Raw genomic sequence first — 20,378 nt, forward strand, 5'->3', positions numbered from 1 at the left:
AAAATGACAGCATTGAGATCATAAATCAGCCAACGCGGGAGGGCTGGGAGGCGGCCCTGTCCAGCTCGGACCTCGAGGAACAATGAGCCCTCGTCGCCAGAGCACGGGCAGCGGCTTTCACCAACGGCGTCCCGGACTAGGGACCCGATCAGCCTTCCCTTCAACTAAGGCATTGTGGCTTTAATAAACGTTTTCATCATCATCAAATACAATATTCATTTAGTTCATTAGGGCCCCCTCTTTCTGTTCCTTCTTTCACTCCAACTTCCTTCCTTCCTCTACGAACGGATGACGGGTGTCCACCGAGATATGCCTCCAAGATATGCGAGACAGTTACTGCAATTTCCGTTCCTCATACTCAATTTCCATTTTCTTTATTACGGACCCTCTTTCTTCTTTCACTCCCACGTCCTCCCTTACTGTACTGTGAGGTTTGGTGTGCAGTGAGATGACAGAGAATTACTGTGCATTTCCTTTCCTAAAAAAAATTGGCAGTGGTTTAGCTCTGGCTAAACCGGGTAAATGGCGTAAGCAATGGTGTGTGCGTTCTGGCGATTCTTCGGCGCGTTGCCTTCGCCAGGTAGCATTGCGTTGTTCCTGAGCTGTCAGGTGTTGAGATTAATCGGGGACCGATCACGTGGAACCACTCTGCGAGGTAGAACGCTGTCGCCGAGCTGCATCCTTAGCTTTCCCTCTTCCTGTCGTCACTTCTCCATAGAGGACTGCATAGCAAAGCATTCACGTCATGGCAAGCGCGCATTTATAGACGCTTAACAGCGCGGGAGCATGGGCGGCGCCATATTTGGACACGTGACCATTCCCCCACGCTGCGAGGGAGTCCAGAGAACGCCATAGCTCGTTCGGCTGTACGCCTTGCTCGTCGGTAAATTGGTTTTTGAGGAAAGAAAATGTATCTGTTTCGCATATCTCGGTGGACACCTGAACCTCGCCGGAAGGGAGGGGAGGAAGATGGGAGTGAAGGAAGACACTGTATTCACTAGACGCGCTTTTAAGGCGGAAGCCTTCAATGCCCCATCGTTGTAAGCAGAAGTTGTCGACAGAAATGTCACGCTTTCCAGTTGGTCGAAATGGTCGTGCCATCACAGTGCGCGCATTTCATACGGGGCCAATTGTACTTTGGCTAGTAACCATGCAACCAATTAAAGGGATCTTATAGTGATGTTCCAAGTGGGAATGGGTTTAGTTAATTGCTTAATTTACCCAATCAGGAACTTTACAGCGGCGCCGCCCTGGTTAGCTGGCTGCCTACCGTGCTCCGTTTTCACCTGCCCCTGGCATAGTCCAGGGCTTCGCCCGCCCCTGGATTTCCTCTCCATCGATTCAGGAAGGCTTCCGAAGCACGTGGATACCATCGTCATCACGGCCCGCTGCCGAGCTGGCCCTCCAAGCGCCTCCAAAAGTCTGATGCGGCGCGGCGCCTCGCTAACCCTAACGCGCCGCGCCTGCACCTCTGCAATGCTGCGTCTGACGAAGCCCCTGCAGCCCAGACCCACTGATGCCGCCACCGCGGGGCCTTCTCCAACCGCCCACGTCACCGCGCAAAATCCTGTTGCAACCAACACTGTGAGCGACGCTGGGAGCTCCGGATCGACGGCCGCGGCGCAGCCGGCAGCGTTCGTCGTCGCCGCAGCGTCCACTGCTAGCCAACGCCACGCTCTAAGGGACGCCAACACCTTTGGGCCCATAGACGCGTCGCAGCCGCCTGCTTTCGTCGACGCCGCCGGTGCCGCCGCGCCTACACCTGCCACATTACCCGCTGACACCAAGACCTGCAGCCCGGCACCAGCGTCGCAGATTGCGCCTCAGGCTGACGATTCGTCGGCAGACAGGGACTTCATGGCGTTCCCGGTAGACGACACTCCATCCCCGGAAATCGGCTGGAGCACCATCGGTGCCAGCCGTAACCCTGCTTCCGCCACCCGGCCCCGCTCCGAGCTCATCACTGTTGGAATACAACTCCCTCCTGGTACCCTCAATCCCAAGCTGCCTCTCTACGACGTGCTCGCCGCAGTCACCTCAGCTGCACAACTTTCCTCCAAGACTAGTGCAGACATCACCCTTCAGGCCAAGCCAGCCCAAAGCCTTGTGTTTTTAAAAACTCATTCTCCTCTCACCGCCCACCTCCTACTTTCGATCACGCACCTTCACCTTCACGGTAAGCCTGTCAGCATCAACACTTATTCCCCCCATCCTCCCATCTCATGCCTCGGCGTCATCCATAACGTCGGTGGCCACTTCACTCCTGATGAGCTCATGCATGATCTAGAGTCTTTTAAAACAGATATTCTCGCTGCTCGCATGATGGGATCCACTCAATCAGTGCTCATTACGTTCGCTGGTACCGTCATCCCCCACTTTGTTTATTTCAAACGCGTTGCCTTCCGGTGCCGTCCTCATAAACCTAAGCCTCCCACCTGCACCCATTGTCTCACTCTAGGCCACCGCGCCCACCAATGCCCCCAGCACAGCGTTCCGGCCAAGTGCCGTCGCTGTGCTGCTCCTCTACCCGCTGACCCTTCCGCTCATGTGTGTGCCCAGCCCTGGTGCGTTCATTGCAAGGTGAACACCCACCCCTCCCTCGACCCCACTTGCCCCTTTCTCCTTGCTAAACAACGCGAGTGTGCTAAAACTGCATACCTCCGACGCCTAGCTTTGCGCCGGGCCACTCAACCCACCACCCCCTCCTCCTCCTTCTCTAATCATGAATCTCCATCAGCTCCGATCACGTCACCACCAGGCTCCTACGCCGCCATAGTTAAAGGATCCTCGGTGCCAGCGTCCCTCTCTTCCACTAAACCACCCTCTCCATCCTTGACTGACGAGAGACGCTCCTTCGACCTCCGGCTGGCAATGCTGGAACGCCAGCAGCGAGAGCAGCAGCGCATTTCCCACGATCTACAACAGCAGATACATGCCTTGACTCAAACCCTCCAGACAACCACCTCCTCTCTTACCTCCCAGCTTAGCAAGCTAAATGAGCACCTTGCCACGTTCACCACTCCTTCCTCCAGCGCCCAGGTCGCCCCTTTGGCTGACCTTGTAGAAACCACCACACAGGCCCATCACACTCGCTTGGTTCAGCTGGAAACTTCGGTTCTCCAGATCCTTACCACCCTCCAAGCACAATCCAAACAATTAGAATCCTTCACTTCTACGCTCCAATCCCTGCATGAGTCACTGCCCCCGGCCAAAAAGAAGGAACGCGTACCATCGCGTTCCTCTCCACTATCATAATGGCGTTTGGCGAGGACCTCGAGATTGTGCAGTGGAACTGCCGAAATCTTTGCCACAATAAGACCCCCTCCACCAGTATCTACTCACCCGCCCCTCTCTGCCTCATTTTCTCCTTCTCCAGGAGACCCGGACGGCCCGCAATGTCCCCGGCTACCGCGCCTACCATGCTACTACGGCCACACCACTTGCGTCTATTTATGTACGCAGTGACGTGCTCGTAGAGCAAATTGACATCCCCTCCACCCTCCTTAAATATTTAGTTGGTGTGGTTTATTACCACCCTTCTTCCCGCATCTCACTCGTCCTTTTGTCTTTTTATAACCCCCCTGTCACTTCCTCTTTATTCTCTGCTCTGGGTAAATTCCTTCACTCTCTTCCTTCTACCTCCCATATCCTCTTTGGTGGTGACTTTAATGCCCCTCACACATTCTGGGGCTACCCACAAACCCTCAAACCCGGCCGCCTCCTCCATTGTCTGTCCCAGGAACGCCACCTCACCCTTCTTAATACTCCTGGCTCTCCTACTAGAGCGGGCACTGCCTCACAACGCCCCACGACACCCGACCTCACTTTCTCTCGGGGTTCACTTTCCTTTCACTGGCAGGTGACAGCCGAAACTCTTCTAAGTGACCACTTTCTCATCCAAATCACCGCTTCTCTTTCCCACATCCCTCGCTGTCATCCGGTTATTCACACTGACTGGCATGCTTTTCGCACTAATCTCGCCTCCGACTCCTTTCAATCCTTTCAATCCTACGACGACTGGACGTCGCGCATCTCTGCAGCGCTCACGTCCAGTAGCCGTCCCGTTCGCTCTCGTTACCCAATCCAAGACCCAGATCCTCACTTTCTCCGTTTATGGCGTCGCCGTAAACGTCTTCAACGCTCCTTTCGCTCCCAACCACACAATGCCCAACTTTCCTCCCGGATCACTGCTCTGCGGGCCGAGATCGTCGCCCACTGCGCCTCCCTCGAGCACTCTCGTTGGAGTGCTCTTTGTGACGACCTTGATTCTTCTTTGCACTCGCGATCCGCATGGTCTCTCTTTAAATCCCTCCTTGGCACTAAGCCTGCCCTTGCTCCCACTCTAGCTAAAGCCCTCACTCAGGGGACTCCCTCCGAAGTTTTTGATCAACTCGCCTCTCTCTACCTCCCGTTCCCTCTGGCACCCTCCTACCCGGTGTACTCAGGTGGACCTAACCCCGATCTGGACCAATGCTTCACTCTCCGGGAGCTCGAATCTGCTCTGGCTGCTAATGCTACACGCTCAGCTCCCGGTGAGGATGCCATTACATACACCACACTTCGTAACCTTCCTGACTGCGCCAAAGAATTCCTTCTCCAAACCTACAATGAGGCCTAGCAGAGCGGCTGCTTGCCGAGCTCCTGGACATCCTCCCTTATTTCTATGATTCCAAAGCCGGGCAAACCTCCCTCTCTCTCTAACCTCCGCCCAATCTCCCTGACGTCGTGCGTTGGTAAGACCCTTGAGCGAATGGCTCTGACTCGCCTCTCTGATTTTCTTGAGGCACGGGAGTTCTTCCCCCATTCTCTCATTGGCTTCCGACGCCGCGTCTGTGCACAGGACATGTTTCTGATTCTCCAGCAAACGTTTCTGTCCCCTACACCCACTCAAATTTACGCACTTGTGACCGTCGATGTTCGCAAGGCCTTTGACGGTGTTTGCCACGATCACATCCTTTCTCAACTCGCCTCTTTGGATTGTGGCTCCCGCATGTGCTCCTATATCCGCTCATTCCTCTCTAAACGTGTGGCTCGCTTTCGAGTAGATACCCACTTGTCTAACCCACACCACCTCACCCGTGGCACTCCTCAAGGTGCTGTTCTCTCTCCTACCCTTTTCAATCTCGCTATGGCCCCTCTCGCCTCCCAGCTAGCTGAAATTCCCGACCTGCATCATATATTTTACGCCGATGACATCACACTCTGGTGTTCATCTGGCTCTCCCGGTCACGTACAGGACACCCTGCAACGTGGCCTAGATCTCATCGACTCCTTTCTCACCACCGCTGGCCTCTCTCCTGCTCCTGAGAAATCCGAGCTTCTCCTTCTCAACCATTCCTCCTACCAGCGCTCACACAACCACTTCGTCTCTCTCCACCTTTCTGGCTCTCCCATTCCTGTCGTCACACAGTGCAAAGTTCTTGGCTTCCCTTTGCATGCGACTAAGAATGTGCAAGCCCTCCACCGCGCTGTCACCACCTGCCACTCTGTAACTCACCTCCTGCGGCGCGTGGTCACTCGACGCTCAGGTCTCCACGAGGCTCACGCGTGCCGAGTTGCCCACGCGCTGGCCCTCAACAAGGTCTTGTACTTTGCACCCTACGCTTCCTTCACTCAGACTCAACTTAACGCTCTCGAGACTGCCCTTGTGGGCCTCTACAAGGCAGCTCTCAACCTCCCTATCACTACCTCTACCACTAAGCTCTTTGCCACAGGCCTCTTCCATCCTCTTCGTTCTCTTCTCAGTCTCCATCGTGACTCGCAGCTTGCCCAGCTTTCCTTTACCCGTCAGTGTCAGTGGTTATTGACTCAAGCGGGTATCTCGCCCATTCAATCTCCCCGTTTACCTCTCCTATTCCCACCCCCGCCCCCAATCTTCGTATCCTTCCCCTCCCGACCAACATGTCCCCCGTCCTGCACGCCGGACGTCGTCATGCGGCCGCGCAGCACCATTCCCCTCTCTTTGATACCCAGGGTGTAGCTTACACGGATGCCTCTTTCGTGGCTCCTCAAGGTTCCTGCGGCTACGCCCTGTACCATCCACACCTCCCTGCTCCTGAAACCCACACCAGCGGGCCGTATCTACACCCTCCAGACGCATTGTCCCTCGAGGTTCTCGCCATTGCGCATGCCCTCCAGTCATTTGCCCTCTTTCCCTCTCTCCAAGAGTACACAGTCTATTCAGACTCACAAGCCGCTATACACCACATACAGAAAGGCACCCTGACCCCTTCTCTCCAACAGGAGGTCGAACGAGCGGTCTCCGCACTGCAGCCTTCCATCGTTTTCCTCCGCTGGGTCCCTGGGCATTCAGGGATTGACGGCAATGAGCTGGCCCATCAGCTCGCCCGCGACACACTTTTCCGGGCACCGTTGATCCCCTGGCCCAAGCCCTCGGAGGACGGTGGGAGACTCACCCTTCGCCGCACCATAAAAGAGGTCTACCTTGAGCTCCGCCTCGACAAACGCCTTTACCCTACCCCTCATCCATACTCACGGTGCCGGAGTCTCGCCTTCTTCGGCACATTCAGATGAATGCAGTTATCACCCCGTCCCGCCTCTTCCTCTATCGCTATCGATCGGACCCTTCCTGTCCCAACTGCCCCTGTATCTATGCGGACCTGGCCCATTGCCTCTTCTATTGCCCGGCTGCTCAGCAGTCGGGTTCCTTCCCCCCACCCTCTCTATCCATCACCACCTGGCTCGACTGGCTTGGCGCTGAAGGGGAAGAAGAACAGCGGCTTCTGGTCGCCCAGGCGGTCGAAATGCTCGGCCTATAAATTTTGGTCGAATAAAAGTCTTTTACTACTACTACTACTACTACCCAATCAGACTAATTAACCTTTCCAATCAGGCCAGATAAACAAATAAAACCGAGTAGGAAATTAGTCGAGTTCGGGAATCGAACCCCGGTCTCCGGAGTGCGAGACGAGCATGCTACCACTCCGCCATGCCAGCTCGATGGTTCGGAATGAACAAACGCGCGTCTAGTGAATAGGGTGTCTTCGTTCACTCCCATCTTCCTCCCTGCCCGTTACGGCAAGGCTCAGGTGTCCACCGAGATATGCGAGACACATACATTTCCTTTCCTGATGATGAAAACGTTTATTAAAGCCTTAGTTGAAGGGAAGGCTGATCGGGTCCCTAGTCCGGGACGCCGTTGGTGAAAGCCGCTGCCCGTGCTCTGGCGACGAGGGCTCGTTGTTCCTCGAGGTCCGAGCTGGACAGGGTCGCCTCCCAGCCCTCTCGCGTTGGCTGATTTATGATCTCAATGCTGTCATTTTTCTGACAAGCCCATACCATGTGGTACAAGTTTGCCTTCTGGCCACAAAATTTGCACTGTGCCGAAAAGGACTTGGGCTCAATGGCGTGAAGCGTAGCTGGGTTATTGAAAGACATAGTTTGTAGCCTGCGAAGGTGACATTCCTCTGATTTACTGAGACCCTTAGCGGGCCTCGGGAGTGTCTGCCTTTCAAGGCGCAAATGTTGCAATATTTCTGAATATGTCGTTAGCGGAGAGGGAGAGCCAGAATCAGGAACGGAGGACGTAGAAGGATGCCGGGGAAGAAAAGCTCGGGCCGAAGCTTGTGCGCGCTCGTTTCCTTCAACTCCCTGGTGACCTGGTACCCATATTAATTCCTTCCGTTCAGCTAAGGCCTACATTGACTAAGAATTTTGCAGGCTAGCGGCGTGATTCTGCCACGCATATAGTTTCTATAAGCCGCCTGGGAATCTGTAACTATGTATTTAGATTCTGAGTGCGTTGCGGCAAGGGCTATCGCTACTTCCTCCATAGCCTGTGTATCCCCGTTACGAACTGAAAGCCCGTCCACGACTTGCATTTGGTGCACCACTGAGATTGTTGATATTCCTTGTACAGGACCCGCAGCGTCCACGAAGAAGGCTCCTTCTTTTGTTGAATAGCACTCGTTCATCTTCCTGCTCCTCGCCACTCGTCTAGCATGATGATGCTCCGGGTGCATGTTTTTGGGAAGCGGAAGCGTAAGGAATTAGCTCTTCCACTCTTTAGGTATATCTTGTCTCCCAGCCACTTGCTGCGGAAAGCTAATATTTAAATCTTCTAAGACCCTGCGGCCGGTCGTAGTTGTGGCCAGTCGCACTACCTGGCTTGTAAGATGGGCGCTAATCAATTCATCAGCCGTGTTGTGTACCCCTAGTTTTAGTAGACGCTCCGTAGATGCTTTCATGAGTAGGCCGAGTGCCTTCTTATAAGCCGTTCGAATGATAACGTCCAGGTGGTTTAGATCGGTCTTCCTCAAACGAAGGTACGGGGCCACGTACACTATCCTGCAGATGACAAAGGCCTGTATTAGTCGAAGGGTATCCTGTTCTTGGATGCCGTTTTTCTTGCTTGTGATCCGAGATATCATACGGATGGCTTGTTCGCACACCGTTCGGAGCTTGGTGATAGCTGCTGCGTTCACACCCTTGTTGTTAATGAGCAGCCCCAAAATCCGTATTGTTTCCACCTCGGGAATAGGTGTATCATGGACCGGGATTTCCAGCGATGCAGTATCCCCCTTCCCTCGCAGGACGAGGAGCTCCGACTTGTCCGGGGAACAGCGCAGTCCGCATTCTTCAGCATACTTTTCAACCGTACTGGCAGCCTCTTGGAGGGCCTCCTCCATCTGTCCCATGTTTCCCTCCGTTGTCCACATGGTTATGTCATCCGCGTATAGGGCGTGGCGGATTCCCCTTATGGCATTAAGTTGTTCCGGCAGATGCATGAGAGCAACGTTGAAGAGCAGTGGAGAAAGCACTGCTCCCTGAGGCGTCCCCCTGGTGCCCATGGGTATCGCCTCGGACCTCGTGTCGCCAATCCTGATGTGCGCTTGCCTATCTTGCAAGAAAGCCTTGATGTAATCAAAGGTACGCTTTCCGCAGTGAGTACCCTGTAGATCGTCCAGAATCTTGGAATGCTTCACGTTGTCGAAAGCCCCCTTCAGATCTAATGCTAGTACGGCCCTACTGTTTCGTTTGCGCGGGGGATCGATAACCTCCATCTTCAGCTGCAGTAACACGTCCTGGGTTGACAAGTGTGCCCTAAACCCAAACATTGTGTGAGGTATAATATTGTGGTCTTCTATATACGTAGAAATTCGCATGTGTACCGCCTTCTCCATCAGTTTCCCGGCGCACGACGTAAGCGAGATGGGCCTGAGGTTATTGATGTTCACCTCCTTTCCAGGCTTGGGAATAAAGCTGACATCAGCCGTCTTCCATGCCTTGGGTAACTGTCCACTTTTCCAGCATTCGTTGATGTACTGCGTGAGATGTTCAAGCGCTTGCTGATTGAGATTGACAAGCAATCCCACCGTCACCCTGTCGTTCCCTGGCGCCGTGCTCCGCCTCATGGCCATAAGCGCCGCCTGTATTTCCTCGACTTCGAACTCTCTGTCCAGGTCCGGATTGTCCATACCCTCATAATCCCGTACTGGGCGATGGCGTTCTGTGGACTCCCTGGCAGCGTTGCAAGATGCTGTCGCGTTCCACTCTTAGAGTCGAAGCTTAACAACTTAACTACACATCCGTGAGACAAGCAGCAACACTGCGCTTAAGGCTTTCGCCTCACCGCACTTTAGGTCAACAAACTGCCCCCTGAATTTTTTGTTCATTCTAAACTATCGAGCTGGAATGGCAGAGTGGTTAGCGTGCTAGTCTCCTACTTTGGAGACCCTGGTTAGATTGCGCAACTCGACCAATTTCCTACTCGGGGTTATTTTTTATTTATGTGGTCTGACTAGAAATGAGGCTAATTGCTTAACCGATATCATTCGATGCACTGCTTGCCAATGCTGCTAACGCCGGCTTCGAAGCCCACAAGTGGCGGACCTCCTAGTGGCGCCATCTGTCGTAGACAGAGCAAACTGCTCGGCGCCGCTGCCGCCCGGCGCACCGACGGCGCTGCTGAAGCAACGCTGTTCAAGGTCAACGGAGGCCGCCGCCGGGGCCTACGCGACGGCTCGAAATCTGGCGCAGTATTGCTTTCGCAATAAAGGTGTGTTCAGAGGTGTTTCCAACCGGCAAGGCGTCGCGCTGAACGGGTGGTGGCGTTCGGGGTCGTTCCCGTGGCAGTACTACAACTCGCTGCCGGGTTCTACTCCTAAAGCGAAGCTTAAGCGTCAACAATTAGCAGTTAATAAGTATTAACCATTAATTAGTAATTTGTAATTGCTTAGTAATGAGGCATTATATGTAATGTCATCCAGTGGTGACGTCCCCAGTGGCACAGAGGCAGTCAAAGTGAAGTGGTGCGGAAAACGCTTTCGCCTCTACGCTCTTTACACAGTCGAAGCGCCCCCTGAATTTTCTAAAGGGCGTCCACTAGAGGACAACTCTGCTCCCTTTTTACTCCTTCCTGTTCAGAGAGAGGAAAATGAAACTGCAGTCAACCTTTCTGCCGAGATGGGATAAGGGAACCTGTATAGACCGGCACATCGAATCGTAAATGTGAGTGCACTGCACTCGTTAAGTTTCATTTTTACGTCTCTCAGTACTGTTTCGCAAGGAACGTCTACCAGCGTGGTACATGCGGCTTGCATGACTTACGTCAAGCACCACATTTTCGTACACCACGCGTCGCGTGCATCGTTCAATCCAAGCTAGTGGCGATTATTTAATGGAACGAACGCGTTGCCTTTCACGAAGCTCATGGTTTCCGGCACTTCGGCTACTACGGCGTCTGTGCAAGCAACCAATAGGCAGGCGAGGGGTCATTTTCTGACTAAATCTGCGACCTATGGCCTGTTTTTTTACCTGGCTATAGGTAGTTTGCCCTGACGCCGTAGTAGACGCGGTGCAGGAGACTGGGAGCATCGTGAGCGGCCGCGAGTTCGTTTAATTCGCTGATCGCCACAAGCTCGTACTTTTACCACTAGTGTTTTTGCATCTTCTTGATTAACCTGAGGTTAACTTCGCTCTCACAGGACAGCTGTACGCGCTTTGGATGTGGAAGCTGGCCGGAGTCATACAGCCGAGCAGGGACGAGGACTTTCCAGACTTTAACTCCGGCAGCCAATGAAGGTTGGTATCTGTCTTGGATACACATCCCACGTATCGTCGAATGCCCTATTAGGAATACTTTGCATACTCTCAGAGAATGTTTACTGGTGCTACTCATGGATACGGCGACACAGCCGTCACAAGAATTCGGCGTCGTTTTGAAAACACGAGTGTCAGCGATTTAGAGCGGCTTCGTCGGTATGAGAGTTGGTGTGAGACGTCATTTCTGCAAACCGCCCCCATCATATGCGTGATGTTTCCATTCCTGCTGTCAGTCATTCTTAAAAAAACATTCTTTTTGAGTTACAGGAGCATGTGTTTCGCCGTACCATTATCAGCGATGAACGCCACCAGAATACGGCTAGCACGTGCTAACTAGCGGCATGGTAAGAGGTCAGTGCACGTTAAGGAGCCCCAGGTGGTCTAAATTTCCGGAGCCCTTCACTATACGGCATCCCTCATGGCCTGAGTTCGTTTGGGACGTTAAGCCCACATAAAGCATAAACCAACCAACTAGCAGGATGGTTGTCTAATAATGAATAGTTCATTTTCAACTATTTCGGTTGGCCTTCTTATTTATTGAGTGGCCTGTGGCTCATTGCAAGTAATGTAGTGATCACATTTTATATTTTCGAAAATCCTGTACTCGCCGCCGGTGCAGTGCAAGAAATTTTGGGGCTGCACACGATCTAAACGGAAACCGCGTGCCCAGGAAGAGGTTTAGCCACGTCTACTAGTGTACGCCATACACCCGTGCGCCAGTCACGTGCTCTGTTCCTGCTCGTTGCTCCTAGTGGGGCACTGCGAAAAGAACAGGCGACACTTGGCCTTTGTTAGCAGACGACCTCAAGAGTGCACTGTGTGATACCAGAAAACGAAACCTGCGCATACAGCCGGAAATTGGAAGACGTCCATCGCGTCTCTTGCAGCCGCCCCAGCTGGAAAGGTGGATAGATGTGCAGTCCGCGTCTACCCGGCCCAGTACAAGCGCTGGCAGCACACCTGGCGCATGTGCTCGCAAACGAAACCGTTGTCACCGGAGAAGCATGGCACTGGATGCCATACGCTTCTGCTTAGCTCATCTCTGGCGAAATGTAGTGTGTGTGTTAGTGTGTGGTCACTTCCCTTTTGTGAGGTAACATATGTGAGGAAAAAATTTTTTACGGGTATTCTTTGGCTAACGAAACGGCTCGATTGCAAAGTGAGCAGTATGAATGAATGTTGCGTGACACAGTGATAGGTGCTGTGCAGTACATATCCTAGTAAACCCCTGGGCGACACTTCAGATGGTACGACTCACGGAGGAAAGAATAGAGCCATTGAATACGTCTGCATAAAACATACCCTCATTCTGACAAGCATGCAATACCTACGGTCGGATACATGGGCAGTGTCAGGAATGGGGACCAATACCATATTATTCTCGCAGCATCGGTTTAATATTCGCGCAAAGGCTCGCGTTACTCAGGATTAACTGCTCAAACTATTTAGCCCCTGCAGCTGGGCATATCGTTCACTGTCGCAGAACTTGCGAATTTGTTAGCGCGAGCCTATAGCGAGATTTCGGCGACAGCATCTACCTTTTGTGTTCGAAGCCAAATATAGAGCGATAATTTTCTTCGGCCCAGGTAGCGAAGCTTTGAACTTGTGTGTTCGTGAGTTCTGTGTTTCCTATTACGCAGTTGCATCTTGATTGCTGAAAGTGCTTTCGGCAAGGAACTCCAAACACCGAAATTTATATTCGAGTGTTGGGAATGCGCGCTGGGGAAGACAGTCAGAAGTGAAAAAGCGTGTATTGCTTCGAAAAATATTGGCAGAACCGTCTTGTTCGGCAGCCTTTTTTTAGAGACTGGTCATAACTCGCGCTGGCTTTGCGCTGGCTTTGCTTGGTTCATGAGTTGTGTCCCCCTAAAGACTGGTGGAGCACGTCTCATTGTTGATCTCGTTCTTTGTTCACATCAATCTACTCTCCTACAGCAACATGATAGACGCTTTCTCATTGTAATATTTATTTCTCAGCGCCTCCAGCGCCATGGGTAGCCCGGTCGCCTGGAACACCTTCGTCGCGTCCGTTGGGCTGCCGGCCGGAAAGCCATTCCAGAGCTACTGCGCGCTCGTAAGCAACCTTTTGTCCACAAACGGGGATGATAAATGTGCATGTGCGTGGCCAAGTAACCACTGTGGACTTGGCGTCTACCTCAGTGACACCTTCCTGGCGTTCTGGTTGTCTGTAATTATGCGAACTCTACTGCCCACTATTTCCGAGCTTTTGGCACCACCTTCGAAATACGTTTCTTCGTGTTTAGCGCCCGCACACGAGAGATCCGGGAAGAATTTAGGCGGCCGTACAGAATGCCTTCACCTCGACGCGGTAGCCCAGCTGGCTCTCGCATTAGACTGCTGAATGAACACGAGCTTTCTGCAGGATCCGAACCCTGCCACGGATCGTAGCCTCATTTAGAATCAGGTGGGATGCAGAAAATTCGCGCGTGCTGTGCACCGTCAGTGGCTGTTAAAAGAACGAGCCGAAATTGGCCTGTTTTAGAATAGAGGGATCGTATCGGTTAGGGCGACAGGGAAATAGCGGGGTGCCAGTGCTCCTGCGCAGAACAATAACTCCCTTTGGGTTACTGTCCTAGCATGCGCACTGGCATCCCGCTATTCCTCTATCTCCCTATCCGATAGATCCCCCACTTCTAAATCTCCCCATTAATCGGAAGGCTTCCACTATGCGGAGTCTTTCGCGGCAGTTAACTCCGCATAATACGCACAATGTCAGCGGAGGATCTATTTATTTTCGATGGGGTCCAGCAGCTGGAAGCTAACGCAGCGGCTATACACCGCTTTCAGTGACACCCTCTGGCTCCTCGAGTCATGCGGTTATGCGACGAACCCAGAACCCTCCTTATTCGGCAACGCCCCCGAGTATCGCGCTAGGTCACTCTGACGAGCCGAGCCAACAGCGATTAAAAAAGAAAGGGGGAGATGGCCTCGAGAGAAAGAGGGAGGATGGCGGCCCTCCAGCTGAAGGCACACTCTTGTGACTTCGCTATCTGGTAACGTTATTATTAATGCGAAAGCATTATATGGCTATTTACACGTCACCGAGAAGTGTCCGCAAAACAATTTTGTCCGCACGTTGCTGTCGTCCTTTAAAGAGATAAGGAAAAAAAAGTGATTGCATCAGATAAAGGATTAAAAATCTCGCTATAGGAGAAATTTTGTCAACCAGGAGTAATTAGTTACTTGCTTAAAGCAGAAAAAACCCACTTGTACATAGATATAGCGAGAAGACGTCAAACAAGCCGCAGACGTCAAAATGACACCAAACAGGAACAAGGCCGAGGGAGAAGGAGTGTCGAGGAGGCGTCGATGGTTTCGCATTCCTCTAGTGCGGGTCGCCGCTGTGGTCTGTTTTCTCACAGGACTGCCACGAGCTCCCAGGGCACGGGGGAGGGAGATAGGGGTGTTCGTGGCTGACGCTGCAGAGTAAAATAAAATACCAAGAAAACGGCCGAACATCTGTGCAGGAAACAAGCTCTGGTGTATACGCGCTCTACTTGTGCTATATACGAGCAAACTGCGGAAACGCGTTACATTAGCTCTGAATTAACAATACGGAGCAGTGCAGTTACTTGCAATTGTCATGGTCATCGCTGATTGTTTATTTCGTGTGAAACTGCAGCGCGCCTGCTCCGGTCTCCCGTCAGACTCATGCATCCCTCGCCGCAGAAGCCGATCGTTGGGGACGGTCTGGGCCACGTAGCCACCGTGAGCATCAGCAATGCTTTCGTCCCGTGGGTGTTGCAGGTCCATGCTTCGGTGCCACGTCCTGACAACAGGGTCAGGTGAGGTGAAGGAGCACGTTGCTAGCACGTACAGGGGCGGACATGAGTAAACAAAGCTGGATATACCGCTCTTCACTCCTTCCGCGTAAAAAACAACAAAAAAACAATGTCCTAGAGAAAGCGCATTAGCATTCACTACCAGCATGCACATACCATAATTGCCAATTAAAACCAGGTAACGCGTGAAAAGTATTAGGACCCATTAGCATGCTCCGTTTGCTTTTGTCCGCACCTGTACGGTTCGATGTCATATGTGTTGCAGAGCGGGTAAAACGGCAGAAACACCGGTGTATCACTCGTGAAAGCTGATGCAACGATAATGAGGTCAACAGGAACCACTTTCACTGCCGTTGCCAAACGTTAACAATGAATGACAAAGTTCTTGGAAAACTCTCAGAGAACCCGGAGTTCTGACAGACATCTTGTAACAACAGGGGAGCTTCCTCTGGCCCGGCTATCGGCGGATATCAGGGTGACAAGCGCTGATGTTTCCTGGAGGTAGCCCACGAAAAAAAAAAAAAATATTGCGCATACAGGAGAGAGTGGGTTCTCGTGTTGTGCTTCCTGCAATTGCAATGCCTCACAACTTTCTAAATAACGCCCTGTTCACGTATCAACCCTGCTCACTAAACACGGATACACCTAAAAGGGAGTCAAGGAGTAAGGTGTGCTCTAGCAAACTTCCTTTTTTAAAGGGTGTAAACTAGAGGGCAACTTTCCTCCCTTTTTACACCTTCCTGTTCAGAGAGAGGAGAAATGAAGCTGCCGTTCATCATTCTAGTGAGGGGGGAGTAAGGGAACGTGTATACACCTGCTCATCGAATCGTAAATGTAAGTGCGCTGCCCTCGTAACGTTCCACGTTTACACCTGTCAATACTGTTTCGCAACGGAACGTCTACCAGCGTGGCACTTCGCTAGCATGTGACATACGGCAAGCAACCCATGTTTGTACGTCACGCGTTGCTTGCATTGTTCAAGTCCGAGCTTGTGGCTAATAGCGAATTAATCGAACGCGCGACCTTTCACGATGCCTCCGGTCTCTGGCATGTGGGCTACTACGGCGTCAGTGTAAGCAACCTATAACCAGGCGAGCAGTCATTTTCCTTACTTAATCTGTGACCTATATCGCCTGTTTTTTTTACCTGGCTATGGGTTGTTTGGACTGACGCCGTAGTAGACGCGGTGCCGGGGACTGGGAGCATCGTGAAAGGCCGCCCTTTCGTTTAATTCGCTGTTTGCCACTAGCTGGGACCGGAGCCGCTGCTGCATCTTCTTGTTTAACACGAGGGCCGCCGCGGTGGCTCAGCGGTTATGGTGCTCGGCTGCTGACCCAAAAGACGCGGGTTCGATCCTGGCCGCGGCGGCTAGAATTTCTTTGGGGGAGAAATTCTAGAGGCCCGTGTACTGTGCGATGTCAGTGCACGTTAAAGAACCCCAGATGGTCGAAATTTCCGGAGCCCTCCACTACGGCGTCTCTCATAGCCTTAGTCGCTCTGGGACGTTAAAACCCCTTAATCCCAAAATAAACCCTTGTTTAACATGAGGCTAACTTTGCTTTCACAGGGTAGCCGTCGACGCTTTGGATGTGGAAGCTTGCCGGAGTCGGTGAGGACTTCCCAGATGTGAACTCCGGCAGCCAAGGAAGGTTGGTATCTGTCTTCGATGCACTTCCCAAGTACCGTGGAACGCCGTATTGCGAATACTCTGCAGAGAGACATCGCACCAGGGCTACTCATATAGATTCAGGGACACAGACGTCAGCATGAGGACAAATCGGGGTTGTTTGGAAAACTGCAGGGACTCTGCTTCGGTCTCCCGTCAGGCTCAGGCATCGCCCTCGCCTGAGAAGCCGACACTTGGGAAGGACTAGGGTGCGGGACCATCGTGTGCACCCTCAATGCTTCCGTCACGTGGGTGTTGCTCGACGCCGACGCACGTCCCCCGTGCAACGTCCTGACAACGGGGACAGGTGAGGTGGAGGAGCACGTTACTGGCATGTGCAGGTGCGGACTTGAGTGAACAGAGCTCGATATTCTGTTCTTCACTCCTTCCGCGTAAAAAACAGACATCGCTTGTCCTAGACAAAGCGCATTAGCATCCACTATAAGCATGCTCATACCATAGTTGACAATTCCAATTAGGTAACGAATGGAAAAGATTAGAAACCAGTAGCATGATCAGTTTCTATTTGTCCGTACCTGTACACTTCGATGCCGTAATTGTTGTAGAGCGCTCGTTAAACAAAGTGGCAGAAACACCAGTGGGACGCCTGCCTTTAAGTGATGTTCACAGTGCAGCTTCCTCTGGCACGGCTACATAGCCGGGTGCGCAGCTGTGGCTGACGTCGACGGACGTCACCCACAGTGGTTTGGTCGTCCGCCTCGGCTGCGGGAGGTGGCAGGTTCGAAACCCACCGTCGGATACCCACCGTACATGGGTACAGGCTCCCCCCGACCTGGCGACCGGTTTGTTCAGGGGGTGCAGTCCTGGGAGAGGCTCCATAGACCCCGCTATTCCCTTCGGGGACGTACCCTGTTTCGAACAGCCTCCTGAAAAGGTGGCTCGATGTATGTTACTCTGCCGTCTCGTGGTTGTCTCTGTGCCCTGTAAGTGTTATGTGTCAACCCTCCTCACGGGTGATGCCCATGCCATCAATGGCGGGCAGAAGAGCCCACAAGCGCCCACTGTGGACACAAGCGCCCACAGGAGAGAGTGGGCGCTTGTGTTCTTCTCCTTGCTATTGCAGTGCCTCGCTGCTCTCTAAATTGTGCCCTGTTCACGTATCAACCCGGCACTCTTTACACGAATGCACCTATAAGGTTGTAAAAAGGGAGTAAGGTGTCCGTATCCCCATCTATTACCTTCATCAGGCGATAGCACGCCACCGCATCTTGCTTGCTTGAGAGAACGCTTTCGGTATTATTGTCGTGGCTTATAGTCATTATAGACTCCGTATGGTTCCTATGGTTTTGGAAACGAGTCGTATAAAGAGCGCATTCGGAATGGTAGAAATCGTCGTACGGAACGTTTAACCAGCGGTGTCCAGGAAAACGGAACCTGCGAATACAGCCAGAATTTGGAAGACGACCACCGCGTCTCTTGCAGCCGTCACAGCTGCACAGGTGGATAGATGTGCAGTTGGCGTCCACTCGGCCGAGTACAATCGCTGGCAGCACACCTGGCGCCTGTGCTCGCAAATGAAAACATTGTCACCGGCGAAGCATGTCGCTGGATACCCTCTACGCTGCTGCTGAGCTGGTCGCTGGAGAAAGGGAATGTGTGTTAGTGTGTGGTCACTACTCTTTTGTGAGATAAAACATACCCCCATTCTGACAAATATGCCACACCTACGGTCAGATACGTAGGCACTGTCTAGAAAAGGGACCATTACCGTATTGTTCTCAGATCATCAACGTAAAATTCGCGCAAAGGCTCGGGTTACTCAGCATTAAGTGCTCATACTATTCTGACGCTGCAGTTGGGCATATCGTTCACTGCCGCAGAAGTTGCGAATTTGTTAGCGCGAGTCGAGACCAAGAGTCTTGTGAGAGCATCTATCTACCTGTGTGTTGGAAACCAAATATAGGGCGAGAGTTTTCTTCGGCCCAGGAAGCAAGGCCTGGCCCTTCAACATGTTGATGAATTTCGTGTTTTGTATAGCGCGACTGCATCTTGACTGCTGAAAGTGCCTTCGGGAAGGCACGCCAGTGACCGAAACATATATTCAAGTGTTCGGCAATGCGTGTGGAGGAAGGCAGTGAAAAGTAAAAAAAAGGCGTGTATTGCTTCGAAAAATATTGCCAGGACTTTCTTGCTCGGCAGCTTTTATAGCCTGGACAAAACTCGTGCAGGCTTTGTGACTGTGCTTTTATCTTTGTCTATCAGAGCGAGCGGCTTCAAAGATGGGTACCGGACCCTTCACTGCAAGCAGCCGTGGCAAAGAAAAAAGTTGGAAATACCTACTATTTCGATGAGGCAGCTGTGCGCCTCATCCCATGCAGCGAAGAGCAGCCGCAGTTGTGCATGTTGTTGGAGGGGTTTTGTGACTAATTCGACCAGGTTAATATAATGCAGGGAAAGGGGGGAGGCTCACATTAAGATTCGCCTTGTGCAGGCTGGCCGGCGTGACACCTCACCGGGTCGGGTCGTGTAAAATACCATCGTCGCGTGGACAGCGGCGAGGAAGAGGCGGTGCTCCCACATCCTTCGTTGCACTACACGGGGAGTGATCATTGAGAGAGAAGGAAACTGCCAGTGGCCGCGGCTCAAGGTTGGGTGTTCAATCCTTTCAATGGTAGTGACAACTGTTTGCAAAAATCTGGATGCTTAAAACGCCCACGCGCTAAGGCGGAGCGGTGGTACTGATTTGCTTTCCGCCAGCTTACCTGCTAAGAATTATGGTAAACTTTGACCAGTACGCTGAAGGCACTTGGCGCGAGTAAGACAGATAGCAAAAAAGGCGTGACATTTGCAAAGAAAGCATGGTTGTCATTCATTCCATCATTTTTGCATTCATTCCATCAATGCATATTTTCCTTTCGGGCGGATGCCTTGTTATTCTGAAATTCCTCGGTGACACACTCCTAGGTGGGCTGCATGCTTAATTTGAAAGCATTTGATTAGCATTAGATTAGCTTTAGCTGGCGGCGACAAATAAGAGTACCAGATCCTTCCCTGCATGAGCAATAAAGATAAATGCGCAGAAGTTAGTGGTAGATAGCGTGATGAGATCTTGCTGCAGGAAACATTCGGTTCATGAGTTGTTAATAATTAGACGCGGAAATTACACTTGGACGTCAAAATAGCTGTGGACTTCGATATGGTACATGGACGACGGCAGAATAGCCGCGGACATCGATGTAGTACGTGGACGTTTTGCGTTCGTATTGCTCCAGTGAGGATCGCCGCAGTGATCTCAAAAGTTTTCAGTGTAGTTCGTTTCTCTTTCATTCTCCGATGCATTGTTTTCGAGGCTACTATGGAGACTACCGCTGTTTCGCTGTGTTTGGTCGATGTAAGTCCCTTATGTATAGGATATATCTTTCTTGCGACGCGATGATGGAGGTCGGCTTGCGGCGCCCCACCGCTACTCTCTCCGGAACATGACGTGGGCGGAGAGGGGCGTGCCTCGCGTGCTGCTGGCGGACGGCGTCGCACCGGATCGCGTCTTTCTGGACGAAGCTGCAGTACGCGGACGTCCTGACAGCAGCTGCCCGAACGGAGGTAGATCGGGAACGCGGTGCTATAACGTTTGACCTGAAACGAAAGCGAAACCTTTGGTTTCTACTCCACCTTGGGGGATTCCCCTAAAACATTTGGTTAACACTGTTCCCACTTCGAGTAATTGATCAGATAGCTGTAGCCCTACCGTAGGCTTGCCGTCCCGGTTAGCTCAATTGATAGAGCGACTGTTCCGGTGAAGCGGTGGTCCCGGGTTTGAACACCGGACCGGGACGAATTTTTCTTAACTGCGATCTACGATGTTTCTGAGAAAGCTGTACAGCTTT

The 20,378-nt window shown here is 52.3% G+C and overlaps 2 protein-coding genes across 7 annotated transcripts in view; both read left to right on the plus strand.

The window, feature by feature from the left end:
• The window catches only part of LOC149347895 (uncharacterized), a 31,974-nt gene extending 17,224 nt beyond the window's left edge, over nt 1-14,750 (plus strand). The window contains exons 4-6 of the mRNA XM_089587737.1: nt 10,947-11,043; nt 13,042-13,138; nt 14,708-14,750. Coding sequence (XP_089443863.1) covers nt 10,947-11,041 — 95 coding nt within the window. The 3' untranslated portion in view covers nt 11,042-11,043; nt 13,042-13,138; nt 14,708-14,750. The remainder of the gene's footprint in view (nt 1-10,946; nt 11,044-13,041; nt 13,139-14,707) is intronic.
• The window catches only part of LOC149347888 (uncharacterized), a 356,391-nt gene that overhangs the window by 332,479 nt on the left and 3,534 nt on the right, over nt 1-20,378 (plus strand). For 3 of the 6 annotated variants that reach the window (XM_089587665.1, XM_089587654.1, XM_089587671.1), the window contains 3 exons: nt 16,435-16,516; nt 16,669-16,840; nt 18,986-19,141. The exons of 1 other annotated variant lie outside the window; for it this stretch is intronic. The gene's annotated coding sequence lies outside the window, so the exon portion shown is untranslated. Of the gene's footprint in view, nt 1-16,434; nt 16,517-16,668; nt 16,841-18,985; nt 19,142-19,935; nt 20,095-20,378 lie in introns of all 6 variants that reach the window. 2 more of the 6 variants (XM_089587661.1, XM_089587667.1) reach the window with 2 other exon arrangements.

Source organism: Amblyomma mixtum, chromosome 4, assembly GCF_055824585.1.
Source record: "Amblyomma mixtum isolate Tamu chromosome 4, ASM5582458v1, whole genome shotgun sequence".
Taxonomy (NCBI): Eukaryota; Metazoa; Arthropoda; class Arachnida; order Ixodida; family Ixodidae; genus Amblyomma; species Amblyomma mixtum.